The 16,847-nt window shown below is 34.0% G+C and overlaps 1 protein-coding gene across 1 annotated transcript in view; it reads left to right on the plus strand.

Moving 5' to 3' along the window:
* The first annotated feature begins 3,284 nt into the window (after positions 1-3,284).
* The window catches only part of LOC148943811 (uncharacterized), a 29,009-nt gene continuing 15,446 nt past the window's right edge, over positions 3,285-16,847 (plus strand). Inside the window, exons 1-2 of the mRNA XM_089101245.1 lie at positions 3,285-3,288; positions 4,601-4,800. Coding sequence (XP_088957371.1) covers positions 3,285-3,288; positions 4,601-4,800 — 204 coding nt within the window. The remainder of the gene's footprint in view (positions 3,289-4,600; positions 4,801-16,847) is intronic.

A 16,847-nucleotide genomic window follows, 5' to 3' on the forward strand; every position in this document is an offset into this window, starting at 1 on the left:
TTATATATGTGAATTTACTGTTTTTCTCTGTTTTGCATTCGAAATGTATTCTTATTTCTTCTTTGAAAGGAGATGTGATTATATACTTTTTCCTTTCCAATTCTTTGGATTAAGATTTTATTTTCCTTTATAATTTTGGTTTCACACGCTTTATTAATTGATGCATTATTTTTCATGTAATTTGCTACACTGCAGGAGTTCAATTGTGTGCATCTAATAAGAAATTGGTGGTTGCAAAATAGTGGTATACCCTTTAAGTTACATTCTTTTTCTATATTGTAAGCTTCTAAGAAATATCTCGTTTGATCTTTACTCAACCCAAAATATTTAAACTCGTTTTCTATTTGAAAGAAATACGAAGTGTTTGACACTGGGAATGGAATGCTGAACATTTCGAACATTCTGAACCCATCTTGTTTATTTGATATTGAGAAATCACAAATAACCAACAATTTCAATTGTTGTGTCGCCACACTGCAGCTAGTCGATTTATAAGGTTCCAGTAAGCCATGACGTCTGTAATTAACCGAAATTCTATAGCCTATTGGTAGTGAATTTTCAATTTCGAAAATTGTCCTAAGCATGTCTGCTGGATCCGTAACAATGAAAGGAAAACTTTTACTTTCGGCTTGAAGAATAGAAAGGATTACTATTTCTATTTTCTTTACTAACTTTTTTATTTGGATTGAACTTTTCGTCATTTCTTTGTTTATCTGCAACTATTATATATTGGTCACCGTTAGCACAAAGTTGTAATTTTCCTGTGATATCCATTGACCAGATATGAAATGGTGGTCGGGGAAAATACTTTCTCTCAATTTAGGATATATATTGCTAACTTTATTCCTCCTTAAACATAGATCACAATTCTTTACCGCCTCCTCAACTTGGCAGTACATATTTTCAAAAAAACAACTTTGTTTTAACTTATTCAAAGTTTTTTACCTTCCCCATGTGTGCTCCTAGGTAAAGGCACGTATGCATAAGATTAATGATTCCTCTAATTAGTTTTTTTTTTGTAGGATGATTTTAAATTGATGCATCTGTTTCCTTTTTCTGAATCATCTATTGCATACAATATCCCTTCGACTAGGATTAACTAGAAATCTCTTAACCAGTTCCCAACAAAAGGATTCCCTTCCCCCAAATTTGAAGTTTCTGGTCTGTTGTTAATTTGAGCTCTGCCCGAAACGTCAAATTTCGGAAATTCTTCCTGCGGCTTACCCCTCTTGGTGCCTAGGTCTGCGGGTATTCCAGACCCAGCCCAATTATCCATGCTAGTGACCTTTTCTATAGTCCTAGTCTTCGCAAGCTCCACCGCACGAGCTGGTCGTATCCATAGCGGCTCGTCCCTCTCCGAGTCTGGATCCCTGGACGTTTTGGATTCGGCCCGATTATCCATAGTGCCCGTAACTCCCATAGTAGTTCTGGTCTTCGCAAGTTCCGCCGTTAGATCTTGTTCTTTACAGGATTCAATTTCACTCCCCTCTAAAATTGACCTACGGTCAGTAACAAACGCATGCGTACTGCCCTTTACTTTTACCTCTTTCAGTTTGCCATGTATACATCCAGAGGTTAGGCATCTATTCCTGTACCCAGGCTTGTTCCTTCTTATAGAAGGAAACTCCTCTTCAGTATTACTACTGAATCCATCCCCTTTCGATGTTTTGATAGCTCCGAGAATGTTTGAGCTACCTGTATTTGACTCACATCCTCACAGGGCGTGGTCAAACCAGTCTGGCTCGACTGTTCATTTCTACCCTCCTTAGACTTTTCATTATTTTTATATGTATCCTGGGGAGATTTTAAGCCTAAGAGTGTATTTTTTAGTTTTATTATTTCATTGATTGCCACCTTAATTTTAGGGTCTTCTAGTTGAAATACCCTCATCTATTTTATAATATTTAAAAAAAATCAATCGGTTCCTCGTCTCCTAATTAAATATTCTTCTTCTAATTCATCAAGATTAATTGACCTATTTTCCTTAACAAATTGTGAGCTAGGGTGACTCAAATAGTCGGCAGGGTTTCTGCTAGTGCTAATGTGGTGATAAGTATACACATTGTTGTCTAATAGAACCGCAATTCTATATAATTTTGAGTGAAGATCTTTTGATCTTTTAACATATGTTAGTGCAGCACAGTCTACAAATATGTGAGTTCTCGTGGCCCATAAATATCCCTTTTGGAAGTGCTTTAGACTTTGTACTAAGGCAAAAAATTCCCTGTTGTGGTTATCAAACCTTGAGGCTGCGTCACTAAGAACCTTTGAATAGGTTGCCACTATTCGAAATCTATCTGTTGTTTCGCATTGTTGCATTGAAATTGAAGCAATACTTTTTTCCGAGGCGTCCGTGACGAGGTAGAATTTTTTGTCTTTATCAAGAAATTCTAGAAAAATACTATTTGGATTTAATAATTCTGTCTTTAATTTTTCAAAGGCTACGCTTTGTTCTGGGCCGAAATTAAAAGGAACATTTTTTCTAGTTAGTCGTATTAAAGGTTCGGCTAATTTTGCGTAATTATGATAGAATCCCCTGCAATAAAATGTTAAGCCTAGAAATGACCTAATTCCTGTGACGTTACTTGGTGGTTATAATTTCTTTATAGCTTCTTATTTTTGTGCTTGTGGTTTCATTCCTTTCGTGGAGAATCGAAACCCTAATAAGTCACATTCTTCCGAAAAAATTGGGATTTATCAATATTAAGCCTTAAGCCCAATATTAAGCCTAAATTTTATAGCCTGTTTTAAAGTTAGTTCAATATGTTTCAAATGCTATTCAAAGTTCCCTGAAGTATGTATTGTAAAGTCATCTACATAACTTGATAAAAATGAAGAAAATTCGGGTCCATAGATCTGATTTAAAAATTCAACAAAAGCGCGGGGTGAGAAAACTGACCCTTGTGGTGCGTGTTTAAATACAGAAGAAATCCCCTTATTTGAAAAACTAAAATATTTTTGGCTTTCTTCAGCTAAGCTGCAGTGACTAAACCCATTTCTAAATTCAATAGTTTAAATGAATTTGGTTTTATTAGATAGGTCAGAGATGACCTCTGAAATTCTTTGAATACCCCACTGTGAGTCTTTATGATTTATTTATTGCTCTTAAATCTATGAGAAACCGACTATTATTTTCATCCCACAAGTTTTTTGGTGGAATTTTCCCATCCGTTCCGGGTTTTCCTATGCAAAATATTGGAGCTGTATATTCGAAACGTCTTATTTCAATTATTCCCACTCTTACCATTTCGTTTATATGTTTTTATAAGCATTCTGTCATTAAAATGGGTAAAGGGAATTGTTTAACACACTTAATAGGTATATCTGGGTCTATTTTTACTTTATATCCTGGGAGGTCATTTTGCCCTACATCATAAAGCCCAGTTGCAAAGGCTCGTTTCAATTTTAATAAGACTTTCTCTACTATTTGTTTTCTTTCTGAGCTTAACGAACCCGTTTTAATTCTCTTAAAAAAATTACTGTCTTCCCATACTTTTTTATCCTCCTCTATAGAGAGGGATTCGTCTTTATTTTCTATTACTCCTGCTGCTAAGGGAGTCGTATCCGTTATGTATTCATTGTTTATCACCTCATATGAACCAACAGTTTTAACTTGTGGCAAGTTTAGAGGTTCACCGCTAGTATTAAAATAAACTTTTTTTATTGCATTGTTATAAGTTTCACATAGCAACGGAGATATGTGTAATTGTGTCTGAATATTTGGGGTAAACATTATAGTGTCGCCGTGAGCTACAAAGGGTGCTGAATGATTTGAAAATTTGGCCTTAATGATTTTGAAACAATTGGCCTGAATACAGACCTGTTTCGCTATATATGCCAATCCCCTTCCGGAAATTTCTTCAGTGAAAAACGCAAAGGAATTTATTTCCTCCGTACTTGTATTCCCTTAAGAAATTTTATTATATTTTAAATTTAACGTACAATCAAGTTTGTTTAAAATATCATATCCTATAATTTCGTCGAATTTCAAGTCTGGGACGACTAAAAATTTCCAAAATAATCTTTCATTTTGTTTTGCCTAATCTGTAATGCAAAATGCTACATTTATCTCTCCTATTAGTGGTAAAGTCTCTCCGCTTAAAAATTTCACGTTTAGGGAGGATGGTTTGAGGCGTCTACGAACCTCTACTGGAAATTGTCGAAATATTTCCTCTTATAACAAGCCTCTTTGGCACCCGCTATCCACGAAACATTTTACAAAATTTTGGTCTGCTATTTTAGCAGTCCACATAAATGGAAAAGAACTTGGTTCAGTTTTATTTTCCTGTAACGCACTAAAACAAATATTTTCATTTTGGTGAGAAGGAGGTTTTGTGATTTTATTTTTAGGCTTAGGACTTACCTCCTCTAAGTCCTGCCTGATTAGTTTTTTATTCAATAGGATTTGGTGCCCGACATTTGTCTGCACTATGCCCAAATTCTTGCCACCTTATACATGCTGGATTTTGCCAACAATTTGTACACTTTGGGATTTTGCAATCTACTTTCATGTGTCCCAGCCTCCTACAACTAAAATATTTTCTTTTTTCATAGTTATAATTGCCTTTGTTTTTATGTTCTACTCTGTGGTTAACTCCAGGTTCTTTAGTGGAATTCCTGTCTCTTGAGTCTACTACTGCTGCTCCCAAGAACATATCCGAAAAGTCCCTTTATATTAAATCAATTGCTGCGAATATTTTTGCAAGTGTTAATAATTCATCTTGGTCATCTGAGGCCTCAGATTGTTCTAGTACTCTTCTTCCAATGGAAGGGAGCATGCCATTCTTAAAAATACTCATCGTAATGTCATTTACTCTTATACCAGGAGAATTTTTTGCAAAATCTATTGCCTTTTCCCTGATCTGGGAGTAAAATTGGTGCACAAACTCAGATGGCTTTTGTTTCTCAGAGAGCTGTTCTTGTAGTTTTTGTGCGGCTGGTTTTTCATGTAAAAAGGCTTTTTTTATAAGTCTTTCTAAATGGTCTAAATCTTTTGTTTTAGGAATGTCTAAGCTCGTTGAGAATCTTTGTATCTCTCCTCATGTATAACAAATAGCTTGATGTATCATAGCAATATCATCTTTCCCTAAACTTCTTTGTATTTGTTTAAGGGTGGTAATCCATGAATGGATTTCATTTGGATATGTCAGTAACGAGATGGGAGGCACTTTCTCCACAAATAGGTTTTGAAGCCTACTTGTGACTGGGGCATCTCCATATTACTCTATTAGAGCGTTTTTTCTAGCTTGGTGATGTGTATTTATTGTATTTGGGTGATGTAATCATAGATGCCTTTATTTCTCCTTTTATAGGGGAGGTAAACTCTAGCCCTAAGGTAATTAAACTTTGGTAGTGTGTCTTAGGCTATGACCGAACTAATAAGGCGTACAAGCTGGGTATTTTCGAGGGGCTAAAGGTAGATTGTTTAGAGGTTGTCCATAACACAATACTTTTATTCAGTTAACATATAATAATAACAGATTAATATTTTCTAATGGGACTGGCTGTCCCAAGTAGACCACAAGTCTCGGAAAAACTACAATATTATATAATAGAATACTTGGACACTTACAATGATCCGATAAGATTCCAAGGTATTTCTAAAAACAACGGATCAGAGGTCAGTCCGGCATAAAATTAGAATCAGTCTACCCTTTCTCATAAAATGTATCTTTTCAACATTTTTATCAACCAAACCTTCCTTTAATCAACCGACGCAATAGCTAGGAAGTGGTGATTTCTCAATTTCCCGCTAAGCAAAACTTAGCAGGATATATTCCTTATCTTAATAAAAAGTGGTATTTCTAAACTTTGTATTTGCGTCTTAATATATTTTAACTAAATTCATAATTAACTACATTAGAAAACTTTACCACAATACTCCCCATTTAAAGAAGAATCGTCCCAATTCTCAATATTTTACTTTTAAAACAACTTAATTTTGTTTACAGCTATTATGCTGCCATCTTTGGGTCATTATGTGCATATACCCTCAATGGGTTTTCTTAGGTCATGTTTCTGGTCCAATATTGGTCATGTTCTTTTTTTTGTCGAAGGATTTCAATTTGAAAGTCATCCTTGTTTCTCTTTTTCTCTGTCTCTAGGACTGAAAAATACTCTTTTTTCCCTTCTTTATATGGATCTTTTGTTTTAACTTGACCCCAAGCGGCTTAAGCATCATATTATTGGTTCTGCTTAAATTAGATTTCAAGTAATGTTAAAAACGTTTATGAACTATTTGAGTTTAAATTTACTTCCCATTAATAATTTAATTTATCTGTGTGATATGGTTGATATACCGTTTATTTTTCAGGTTTAGAAATGCCTTGGATAAATTACAAATAACAATTTTGGTTTTAAAATTTTTACATATTTTTCCAGCACAAATTATTTTCACATATTAAAATAATATAAAGTTTTGAGGCTATTTAGCAATTTCTCTGAGACTAAATGAAGTTCTGAGTTTATCTCACTTTCTGATGAACTTATAGTAAAGTCTGTAATACTGTTATAGTTTCCAAAATATCAGTTGATCAGGTATGGTTTGGTTTCTGATGGTATGAGATGTTAGTATCAGGATACATTTGAAGTGGTTTCAAAATTCGTTACTTTCCATAAATGTGCCAAAAAAATGATTGAAAAAAACAGATCCGAAAGGATGTTACAAAAAATTTGATTTTTCCAAAAAAGCTAAGGCTGTATATAAAATAAATATTCACATTAGAATACACATAAAGCATAAAGTTTTTCATATATAGTAGAAAGAAACACTCGATTTTGTAAAGTTTAATTACTTTTAATTACTTTTCTCTCTTTTAATTACTTCAAAAATAATATCCCGCTTAAATTGCAACATTATGTTTCTTGCTGGATTATTCTTTTCAAACTTAATACTTAACGGATTATTTCACAATAAAAATATTTATACGTCGTTTCGAAGTCAAACATTTACATATAACATTAAATCACTAGTTAAAACTTAAAGAAAATAAAAATATAGTATATATATATATAAGAATTGTGTAATAACTTACACAAGTATTTTTTTAATTCGCAAAACTAGATAGGATATTTAACTACTGGTTAAAACTTAAAGCATTTAAAAAATAAAACACGGTATAAACTAGCATTGAAATTAATTCCAATTATTGTTTTGTTAATTGCTTATGAAGTATTAATCTAGAATACTTCGTCAAGACTTTTATCTGATAAGTCTTAAATGCAATTAAAATATTTACAAAAAAATCCACTCTTAACAAATAGATTTATACACTATAACTGATAAGTATAATTAGCCTTTACATAAGGTCTTGTCAATAGTTCATATAACATGAATTTGCTATTAAAGTTTACATATTTACATTTTTTTATATGATAACAATTCCATATTTATAAAAGTTTTCAAAATACGTTTATAATTGTATATATTTTCCCAATTAAATTAATGCAAATTTATATATCTTTTCCGTATACGACTATATACATTTTCTTATCTTTGTTTAACCACTTTGGTTCTATTTCGAACCAACTTGTTTCGTTAACTGTCACTAGCTTACTATTTGCCTGTTTGTTTATTCAGACTTTTGAGCTTTCTAATTCTTTTCGAATTTTTGGTACTTGAGACAGTTTTATAACGTTTTTGCCTGAAATCTCTCTTTTTTCAGCTTTAATGTCCTTTTGGGTTAAGGCTTCATTTACAGCATGGATCTGCTAAGTTAAAAATGTTAGCTGTTCACCTTATACCTCTTATGCCATTATCAAATGACTCTTGCCTGTACTCTGAAGGTTTGCTTACCAGGACTGCCTTCTGGTAGCTCTTTATAACGTTTCCAGGTCCTATTGTCATGGGCTACAGCTAAAAGGACTATTCTGCACCTGCACACACAATAATTAATTATCCATAGTATTGCCACACTTTTTTTTGCGGCCACAGTTCCCTCTTGGGCTATTATTTTATCAGAAAAGTTGCCCTTCTGCAGAAAAATGCCGTGCCTTCATGGCACACAGTAATTTATTTTTAGACATACAATTGACAATGACTATTTTAACTTTAAATTCCCAACTTTTAGCGGTCTTGTCTTAGGTTTCGACTTCAACTTAGGTTCTTAAGGCTATTATGTGCATTACTTTTAATACTATATGCATTTCTATTCATTTTTTTTAAAACGACTCCCACACAAAAGAGCAAAATTTTTTTTCCTGTCTACTTGGAGCATTTCTCCAATATTTATATTAATCTCTGCCCGCGTTAACCACTGTAACGGTGGCTCCGTAGTATTAATGCTACTTATTTTGTACTTATTTAGTACAATTTTCATACTAGTCTCGTTCGGTCTGTTCAGTATGTGCGTATAACAGAGTATAACTGACTCCATTCAGTTTCTTCGCCTGTAATTTTGTCTGACAATATTTTCAACTTGAACCCTTCTCTTTTTTTTATTCTTTATTTCACTGAAGCCTAAGGGTTTTTTTCAAGTCTTTTCCCGCTTTTTCAGTAAAATAGGTCTTTTTTAAGCCTATATTTATATGTTTCATATTTTTTTCAATAACCTTAACAAGTTTTTATGCTGATTGCCCTTCTATGGTCAAATTCACTATCTCCATATTTTTAAGATATGGGGGGGGGGTGTCTAATTTTTGCAACCTGTATTTTTTGGACATTATTCAAATTTTTCTGTCCAAAAGTGTTCGTTTTAGAAAAGTATTGTATTCTTTTCAGCTAATTTTTAGAACATTTTTCATTAAGTTTTGCCCCGCATTTGCTAGTTTTCATTTCTTCATAAAAATATACGTTTTTACGATATCCTGATTTTTGCAAAATTGTGTGGTTTTCATCGCAAGCTCAACTTCTTTATCTACGGTACTTTACACAAAAAATAATGCCTAGTTCGTGCCAAATTTTGTTTAATGATAGGGGTTATCAGTTCCCATTGTGGTGTCCCTTTTATCTTTTATTTTATTCGCGTCTGGTATTATCCTCAGTTTAATTTGTGCCTTAGTTTTATATAGTCATTGAGTGCAATTTGTCCCTTCCGTGATATTTTGACTATTACCCTGTTCTACCGGTTTATGGGTTTAGTGCCCGAGTAAAATTCCCGACATGCTATTTATTTTAGCATGTAGGATTTTATTTACACGAGCATTCAGCCCAAACCTTCTCCAGTTTGGCCGATATTTCTATTATCAATTTGGTTAGCTTGGTGGATCCCCCCAATGACAAGAAGTTTAGCAGTTTCGTTTTTAAATTTCAATTGTCCTGTCGGTGTTTTTCACCTGCAATGTCCTCGCCCTGGTTATTTCAATTAATGGAGCGTCGTGAATTTATTTAATATGTGAGATTATTTATACCCGAGAAAACTTTGTTTATACTGTTCTATACTTTTTAAATTGTGATCCAATTTATCTACGGCTTCTTGTTTATATATACCGTCCTTATTGGTAAGTGTTTAATTTATTATATCTTCTACTATTTATAACAAGATTACAGCTAGCTTGTACATGTAGTGCGCACTTAATGTAAACTCTTGCTGCCTTTCCCATTATAATTGTTTTTAAATTTCTTCAAAACAATTTTTTTCAAATTCGACTGAAAGTGTCACCTCAGAGAGTCAAAGGTTAGTAGATGCTTCGTATTTACTTAACAACAAGAGACCAGCAGTGATTGAGTTCACTCCAAATGTGCTAGCTTCCAATGACCATATTTCAGAAAACTACCCTCCTTCGTTTTTTTAACTATCCCCCCGAGAATACATTTTTTTCAATACACATATCAAAAGAATCGCCTTTTAATGCTGATTCTAAATATGTATAATTCAATTAGTTTCATTACGTAGCCTAATTCGTTTGACAAGTCTTGTCATTACACCACTCGCGAAGTTTTATTTCGTCTCGGAGATAAAATTTTTGCAGGAAGCTTTGATGTCATTTTAAATCGGAGCTTATTTCTTTTCTGGGAACTTACGAGTATTTAGGCTAATTTTTTTTGAGTTTCTCTTCTATGTGACGGTAATAACTTTTACTGGCGATATATATTTGAAGGAAAACTTTGATGTTATTTACATACCGATTAAAAAAAGGAGAATATAGATATTTCTTTAGAGGCTTTTCACTCGTTTTATTTTTATTCATTATTTTTTTCCGTTATAATTGTTTTATTCAAATATTAATCTGCTGGGGGCTACGCTTGTTCTGCCTTTCTCCGTTTCCTGCCCCAAATTTTGGACTCCAAATGTGTTCTTCCCTTTTTTATAAAATTTGCGAGTTTTCCGTGGTCTCTATAGTGCGGTTTACAGGGCTCTGAATTCGAGTGCAGTTTTATTGCCTCGTCAAATATCTTTAATCTTTGTTTCTCCTGATGTTTGGCCTTTTTCATATGTGACTTAGCTACTTGTGCTGCTGACGAAGGAACTTGTTGCTGTCCTTCTGGTTTCTTTACTTTTCTCCATAATTTCTCTCTTAAGGAGGGTTTTCTTAACGATGGTCCAGGTTTAGTGATATCGGTTTCTATAGAAGAATTATCGGTGTCAAATTTTGTTAGCTAACGTCTGGTCGATGGCGTTTGTTCCATAAGCCATTTTTGCGTTAAGACTGTAGGTAAGTCTAGTGTATAAAAATCAGATAATTCATTGGTTCCTTCCAATTTTTCTTCCTCTGTGGATTTTACCTTTAGTTTATCACGTTTTAAACCATTATGTTGTGTTTGATGTTCTTCATCACTAGTATCCGATGAGCATGAAATATTTCCCTTTTTCTCTTGTTTGTTGTGGAGAGTTTGTAGTCAAGACTGGGCTAAATACTCCTTCCACTCCTCCCAACCTTTGTGGTCATTAAATAGGTCATAAAATTCATATGGTCTTCTGATATATACTGGTGAAATTGTGTCTTCTATTTCTTCGTCTGAAAGAATAGGCTCTATTTTCCACGGTTTTGAAAAATATCCCTTTTTTATTCTATTATGGTGTACTACTTCTTACTTTTCCTTGTACTGATGCTTTAGAACATATTTTAAGTTATTTGGTAGAATTTTTAAAATTCTGCAGGGCCCATCCCATTTCGGTTTTAACTTTTTTGTCCCTTCCAGGTTTGTTTTGTATACGTAAACTAAGTCTCCTAAACAGTAATTTGTTTTATTTTTGCTTGTTTGGTCATATTTTTCTTTTTGTTCTGTTTTCCATCTTCCAGATTGTCTTTAACTTGTTCCATAGCTTTTTTCATTCGAATCACCATTTCTTGCTTATATTGGTCTAGGTTGTAATATATTCTATCATTTTGTATTTCATCTAAACAAATTCTTGGATCCAGATGTTGCAAAAAAACGGCGTTTCTTTTAAGGAACGTGAAAAAGCCGTATTTATTGCAAAGACTACAAATGGTAAATGTTCATCCCAATTTTCATTTTCCTCTCTTGCATGTATTCCCAGCATGTAAGCTAATTCCTTATGTTTACGTTCGACCTTTCTATTAGCTGCTGCCATATAAGACGATGTAAACCATCACTTCACACCCAGATATTCCGTAATTTCGTCTAATAATTTGGCTCTAAAGCATGGCCAATTGTCGCTAAGTAAAACTCTAGGAAAAATTCCGTGTTCCAAAAATAGGCAATTGACGAAAACTTTCGAAATGGTTTTTGTCTTTTCGTCTTTAATTGGAAAAGCGTACAAGTATGAGTTAAAATGGTCAACTACGGTTAGTACACACCTGTTTCCTTTCCTGGAAACTGGTAAACTTCCTCCTTTTCCCCAAATGTCTATTGCCATTAATTCTCCTACCCCTGAAGGGGTGGGGTAGAGACCTAATTCAGCCCTAGGGGTCCTTGGTGGCGACTTTTGTTTGGCACCCTCTTGGCAGCTTTGTATGAAAGCTTTTACTTTTGAGTACATTTTTGGAAAATAAAAATTCCTTTCAGCCTCCCCATAGTTTTTGCTTCTCCCACCTGACAGCCAATCGTTGCATGTACCATCTGTAAAATTTCTCCTTCCAGTGATTTTGGAATTGCTGGAATAATTTTTAAGTCATTTTTTTTATATTCTTGCGATGGTCTATGATACCTTATCAAAAGAATTTTAGTTTTCTCAAGATCAAAATAATCTAAGTTATTTAAAAAATATTTAAAGTGCTCTGGCAGTTCCGTTCCTTTTGATAAAAAGGATTTCAACGCTAAACAAAAATCCTCTTTATCTTGATGATTCGAAATATTTTCATTAGATAGTATTTCTAGCCCTTCCAGTTCGTTCTGAATGGTTGTTATTAAATTTCCTTCCGTATCTGGATTTCGTGACAAATAGTCTGGTAAAATGTTTGTACGGCCCTTTATATATATTGGGGTATATGAATATGCTTGGAGATGTAGTATCCATCGTGTCAGCCGGGCTGAAGTATTTTGCATCGTATGTAGCCAAACTAATGATTTTTGATCTACGCGTAAAATGAATTTTTTTCCAAGTAAAAATTGTCGAAAATATTCTGTCAAAACAACAACTGCTAAATATTCCCTTTCAACTGTCAAATATTTTCTTTCTGCCTCCGACAGTGACCTGCTGGCGTATTGGACTATTGATTCTTCTCCTTCAAAATTCATGTTTAATAATATGGCTCCTATACCGTACCCCGAAGCATCTGTTTGCAAACAGAAGTCTTGTGACAAATCTGGTAATTTAAGTATTGGTGCCAGTAATAATTGCTTTTTTATTTCATTTAGCGCTTGTTTTGCGTCCGCTGGACATTCGAATTTACCTGATTTTTTTCAAAAGGTTTGTCAAAGGTTGCACTATTGTTGCATAATTTTTAATATATCGTTTGAAATAGCTTAACAAACCACAAACTGATCTGCCACTTTTTTGATCTTTAGGAGGCTGTAGATTTTCTATGAATGTAAATTTTTCTGGATGTGGTGAAATAGTACTTTGGTTCATCAGGTGTCCAAGGAAACTGATTTTGGTACTACTATTTTTAAATTTTCTGGTTTTAATTTTAAGCCTGCTTTTTCAAACTTTTCCAGTATTTTTCTAATCCGACCAAGTGGTCTTCCAGGTTTTCATTAAACAAAATTACATCATCTAAATAAGCCCATGTATCTTTTTTCCTTCCTGGTTCGTTATCTTTTAACACCAAATTCATTAGTCGACTAAAACAATTTGGACTAAATGATAAGCCAAAAGGCATACGTTCAAATGTGAACATTCTTCCATCGTCTAAGATTACTGTAGCTTTAAACTTTGTTTCTGCATCTAAAGCGATTTTCCAATATCCTGTTATTAAGTCAAAACTAGTGTAATATTTTGTACCTCCTAGAGAATCTAAAATCGTATCAATTCTTGGTAACTTCATCACGTCTTTTACCGTGACGGCATTTAGTGCTTTAAAAACTATACATAATCTCCAAGTGTTATCTTTTTTCCTGACTATTACTAGTGGAAAACACCAATGGCTAACACTTTCTTTAATTATTCCCTGATCTTCCATTTCCTTTATTTGGCTTTCTAGCCATGGTTTTAAATGATAAGGTGTTTTATACGGTGACTTTTTGATTGGGGGGCCCTCTGTTGATATCTTGTGCGTGATTAAGTGAGTTAATCTGTAATCCGCTTTGTGCCTTGCAAAAGTCCATTTGAAATCCCAAAGAATATTTTCCACCTTAGTTCTTACGTTTTCCGGTAAATGTTTTAAATCAAATTGTTGCAAAAATCCGTTTTCGACATTCCATACTTTTCTTGTGGTTGCAGTTTTAATGAGGATAATTGTTCTTGGCTAGTGAAATATACGTTTAATTCTTGACTGTTTAGAGATTTTATTTCTGAATGTGAAATCTTTTCCACTGATCCAAGTTCTATCTGGTTCAGTCTTACTTTATTATTACTTAGATTTGATAGTTTTAAGTATGTTATGCCATTTTCAATTTTTATAACTTGATTTTTCACGAAAATCATGGGGTATTCTTTTATGGTGTATCCTCCTATCATGACGTCCATTGTTTTAACCTTTCCTTCTTTTGTATTTAATGTCACTAGAACTTGAGCTGTCGTTCCCCCTTCTATTGTGATTTTTCCGTTTATTTTTAGGTTATAATTCGAATGTTCACTTTCGTTATCTGTTGTTACGCAAATTTGCCTATTATTTTCATTTGCCTGGTTTATGGTTATTGTATCAGATATGGGTTCCCATACGATCCAATAATTTCTGATGGCATCTACTCCTAGAATACAAGGAAATGGTAGCTGTTTGCATATTATTACTGTTACTGTTATTTCTTTATCCCCTGTGCTAAATCTTACTGGACATTCTCCCAAAATTGTCAGCCTGTGCCCTGTCACTGATGTCAGGGTATTCTAGCATGTCCTTACGTGATTTTTGACACTAGGAGGAAACCTCTTAAAAACTTTCCCCTCGAATTAATGATTTAGAAGCATTTGTATCTAGTAAACATGGTAAATTTTGAAAACACTCAATTTGAAAACAACGCAAAATCGGTAGACTATTATTATTTGCTTTTGTATCGCAACATCCTAAACTGTATAGGGGTCTTTGTAAGGAAAAAGCTCTGTCGACCCTTAGAGGCTGGTTTCTCAGTTGAAATGCCTGCTGCTTGGCCCAAATTTTCTGGGTTATCCAAGTTTTTTCAGCTTTGCTACTTTGACCTAGTGTGCAGTTAACAATTATACTCCTAGCTCTAAACTCAGGAATAGTATTAAGTCTTTTGCACGCTTTGCATGTTCCCTGCCTTCCTAAATTTCTGCCCCCCTGCGTTCTGAACTGGTGGTTTGTCTTGTACATCTGGCTCTCATTGCGTATTCTATGCCAGCAATCTACTGCATAGTGGTTTGGTTTGCTACAATAATAGCAATAAAAATTTTTCTTAAATTGTTTGTTTGTTTCCTGGTTACTTCTAAATATTTTTGATCTGTCATTGTTGGTTCCCCAACTATCTGTCTTTGGTGGGGGAGGGTGCCCATATTTTCTTTATTTATTAGCTGCTAGTCTCTCAAAGTCGTGGGATCTGTCAGCTATTTCCCTAGACGGCGACCCTTGGCCTTCGTCGCGCCTTTTTGGTTCACGATTTAGCTCCTCAAAGCTCACCCTTTTCTGTCCCCTTTCATATTTTATACTTTCTTGGGCTCCTGTGTTATTTATTGACATCTGATCAAATTTTTTCATAGCTTCGTTCAATTTTTACCTCTGTTTCGACTAGTATTATAGCCTGCTCTAAATTTTCAGGTCTCCGTGATAACATTAGTCTTAATAACTTTTTTGGTAACCCTTGGGTAAAAGTATGTAGTTATACTTTCCGTACTGTCTCGTCATTTCCGCCTTTCTGTAATTGTAAACACATGGATCTACAAATTTTGTCTGCATATTCCCTGATACTAGTTGAGTTATTGAATGTCACTACCTCTGTTCTTAGCCTCTCGGAGATGCTTGTCTCTATGAATCTTGTTTTAAAAGATTCAATTAGAGTACTGATGTCCTTGGGCTCTTTTTCCTTAATTCCATCAAAATGTTTAAGGGCGCTTCCCTTTAATCTGGCTGCAACGCATTGCTCTTTGACCTTTCCTCAAACGCTTCAGTTAGTTCGTCGAACATTTTTAATTTTTCGATAAACTCATCTACGTCTGAATTTCTTGAGTATTCTGGTATAATTTTTGCAATTTCAAGTACTGTTGATTGGGGAGTCATTTTTTCCTCTGGTAAAGCCATTTTATTTCAATCTATTATTTTTATCTAGCCCTCTCGACCCAGTTTTTCCAACGGGCACCAGTTATGGTGATGTGGTTATACTGGTATTTGGGTGATTTAATCGTAGATGCCTTTATTTCCCCTTTATAGGGGAGGTAAACTCTGGCCCTAAGGTAATTAAACTTTGGTAGCGTGCCTTAGGCTATGACTGAACTAATGAGGTCTACCAGCTGGGTATGTTCGAGGGGCTAAAAGTAGATTGTATAGAGGTTGTCCATAATACAATACTTTTATTCAGTTAACATATAATAATAACAGATATATATTTTCTACTAGGACTGGCTGTCCCAAGTAGACCACAAGTCTCGGAAAAACTACAATAATATATAATAGAATATTTAGATACTTACAATGATCCGACAAGATTCCAAGGTATTTCTAAAAACAACAGACCAGAGGTCAGTCCGGCATAAAATTAGTATCAGTCTACCCTTTCCCATAAAATGTATCTTTTATACATTTTTATCAACCACACCTTTCTTTAATCAACCGACGTAATAGCTAGGAAGTGGTGATTTCTCAATTTCCAGTTAAGCAAAACAAGGCTGGATATATTCCTTATATTAATAAAAAGTGGTATTTCTAAACTTTGTATTTGCGTCTTAATATATTTTTACTAAATTCATAATTAACTACATTAGAAAGCTTTACCACACTAGCTTGTGCGCTCTCTTCTACCCTTATTCTCTCCTCTTGTACTTGTCGTAGTGAAATTTCTAACTCTTTAATTTTGTTTTCATTTGAACTCATGATGGATCTATTCTTTTCAATTCTTAGTGTGGGAAACGTTTTGATCCCTTATAGTGTTTTAAGTCGCTAAAATGGGTCTATTTATAAATTGTATGAGAATTTTCTCAGTACCTTGATTGAACTTTACCCTCAAGTTTAGTATTATAACTACAGACACTTGAGGATGATTAATCTATGACCCTATTTAAGTAAACTATAGACGATTCGGATACTAGAACTTGTAGTAAAGCGAAAGGAAAGGAGAAGAAAGAAAGAATCTTAGGAAGATGAAAGGCTGTCTGAGCTTCCCTTTAAGGTTAAAAATTTCTTTAATGAACACTTTTTCAAACTTTTCTGTCTCGGATAGGTTTGGAAAACTGAGCACA

The sequence above is a fragment of the Artemia sp. Qi Xiang Cuo genome, chromosome 15, assembly GCF_049724085.1.
Source record: "Artemia sp. Qi Xiang Cuo chromosome 15, ASM4972408v1, whole genome shotgun sequence".
NCBI lineage: Eukaryota > Metazoa > Arthropoda > Branchiopoda > Anostraca > Artemiidae > Artemia > Artemia sp. Qi Xiang Cuo.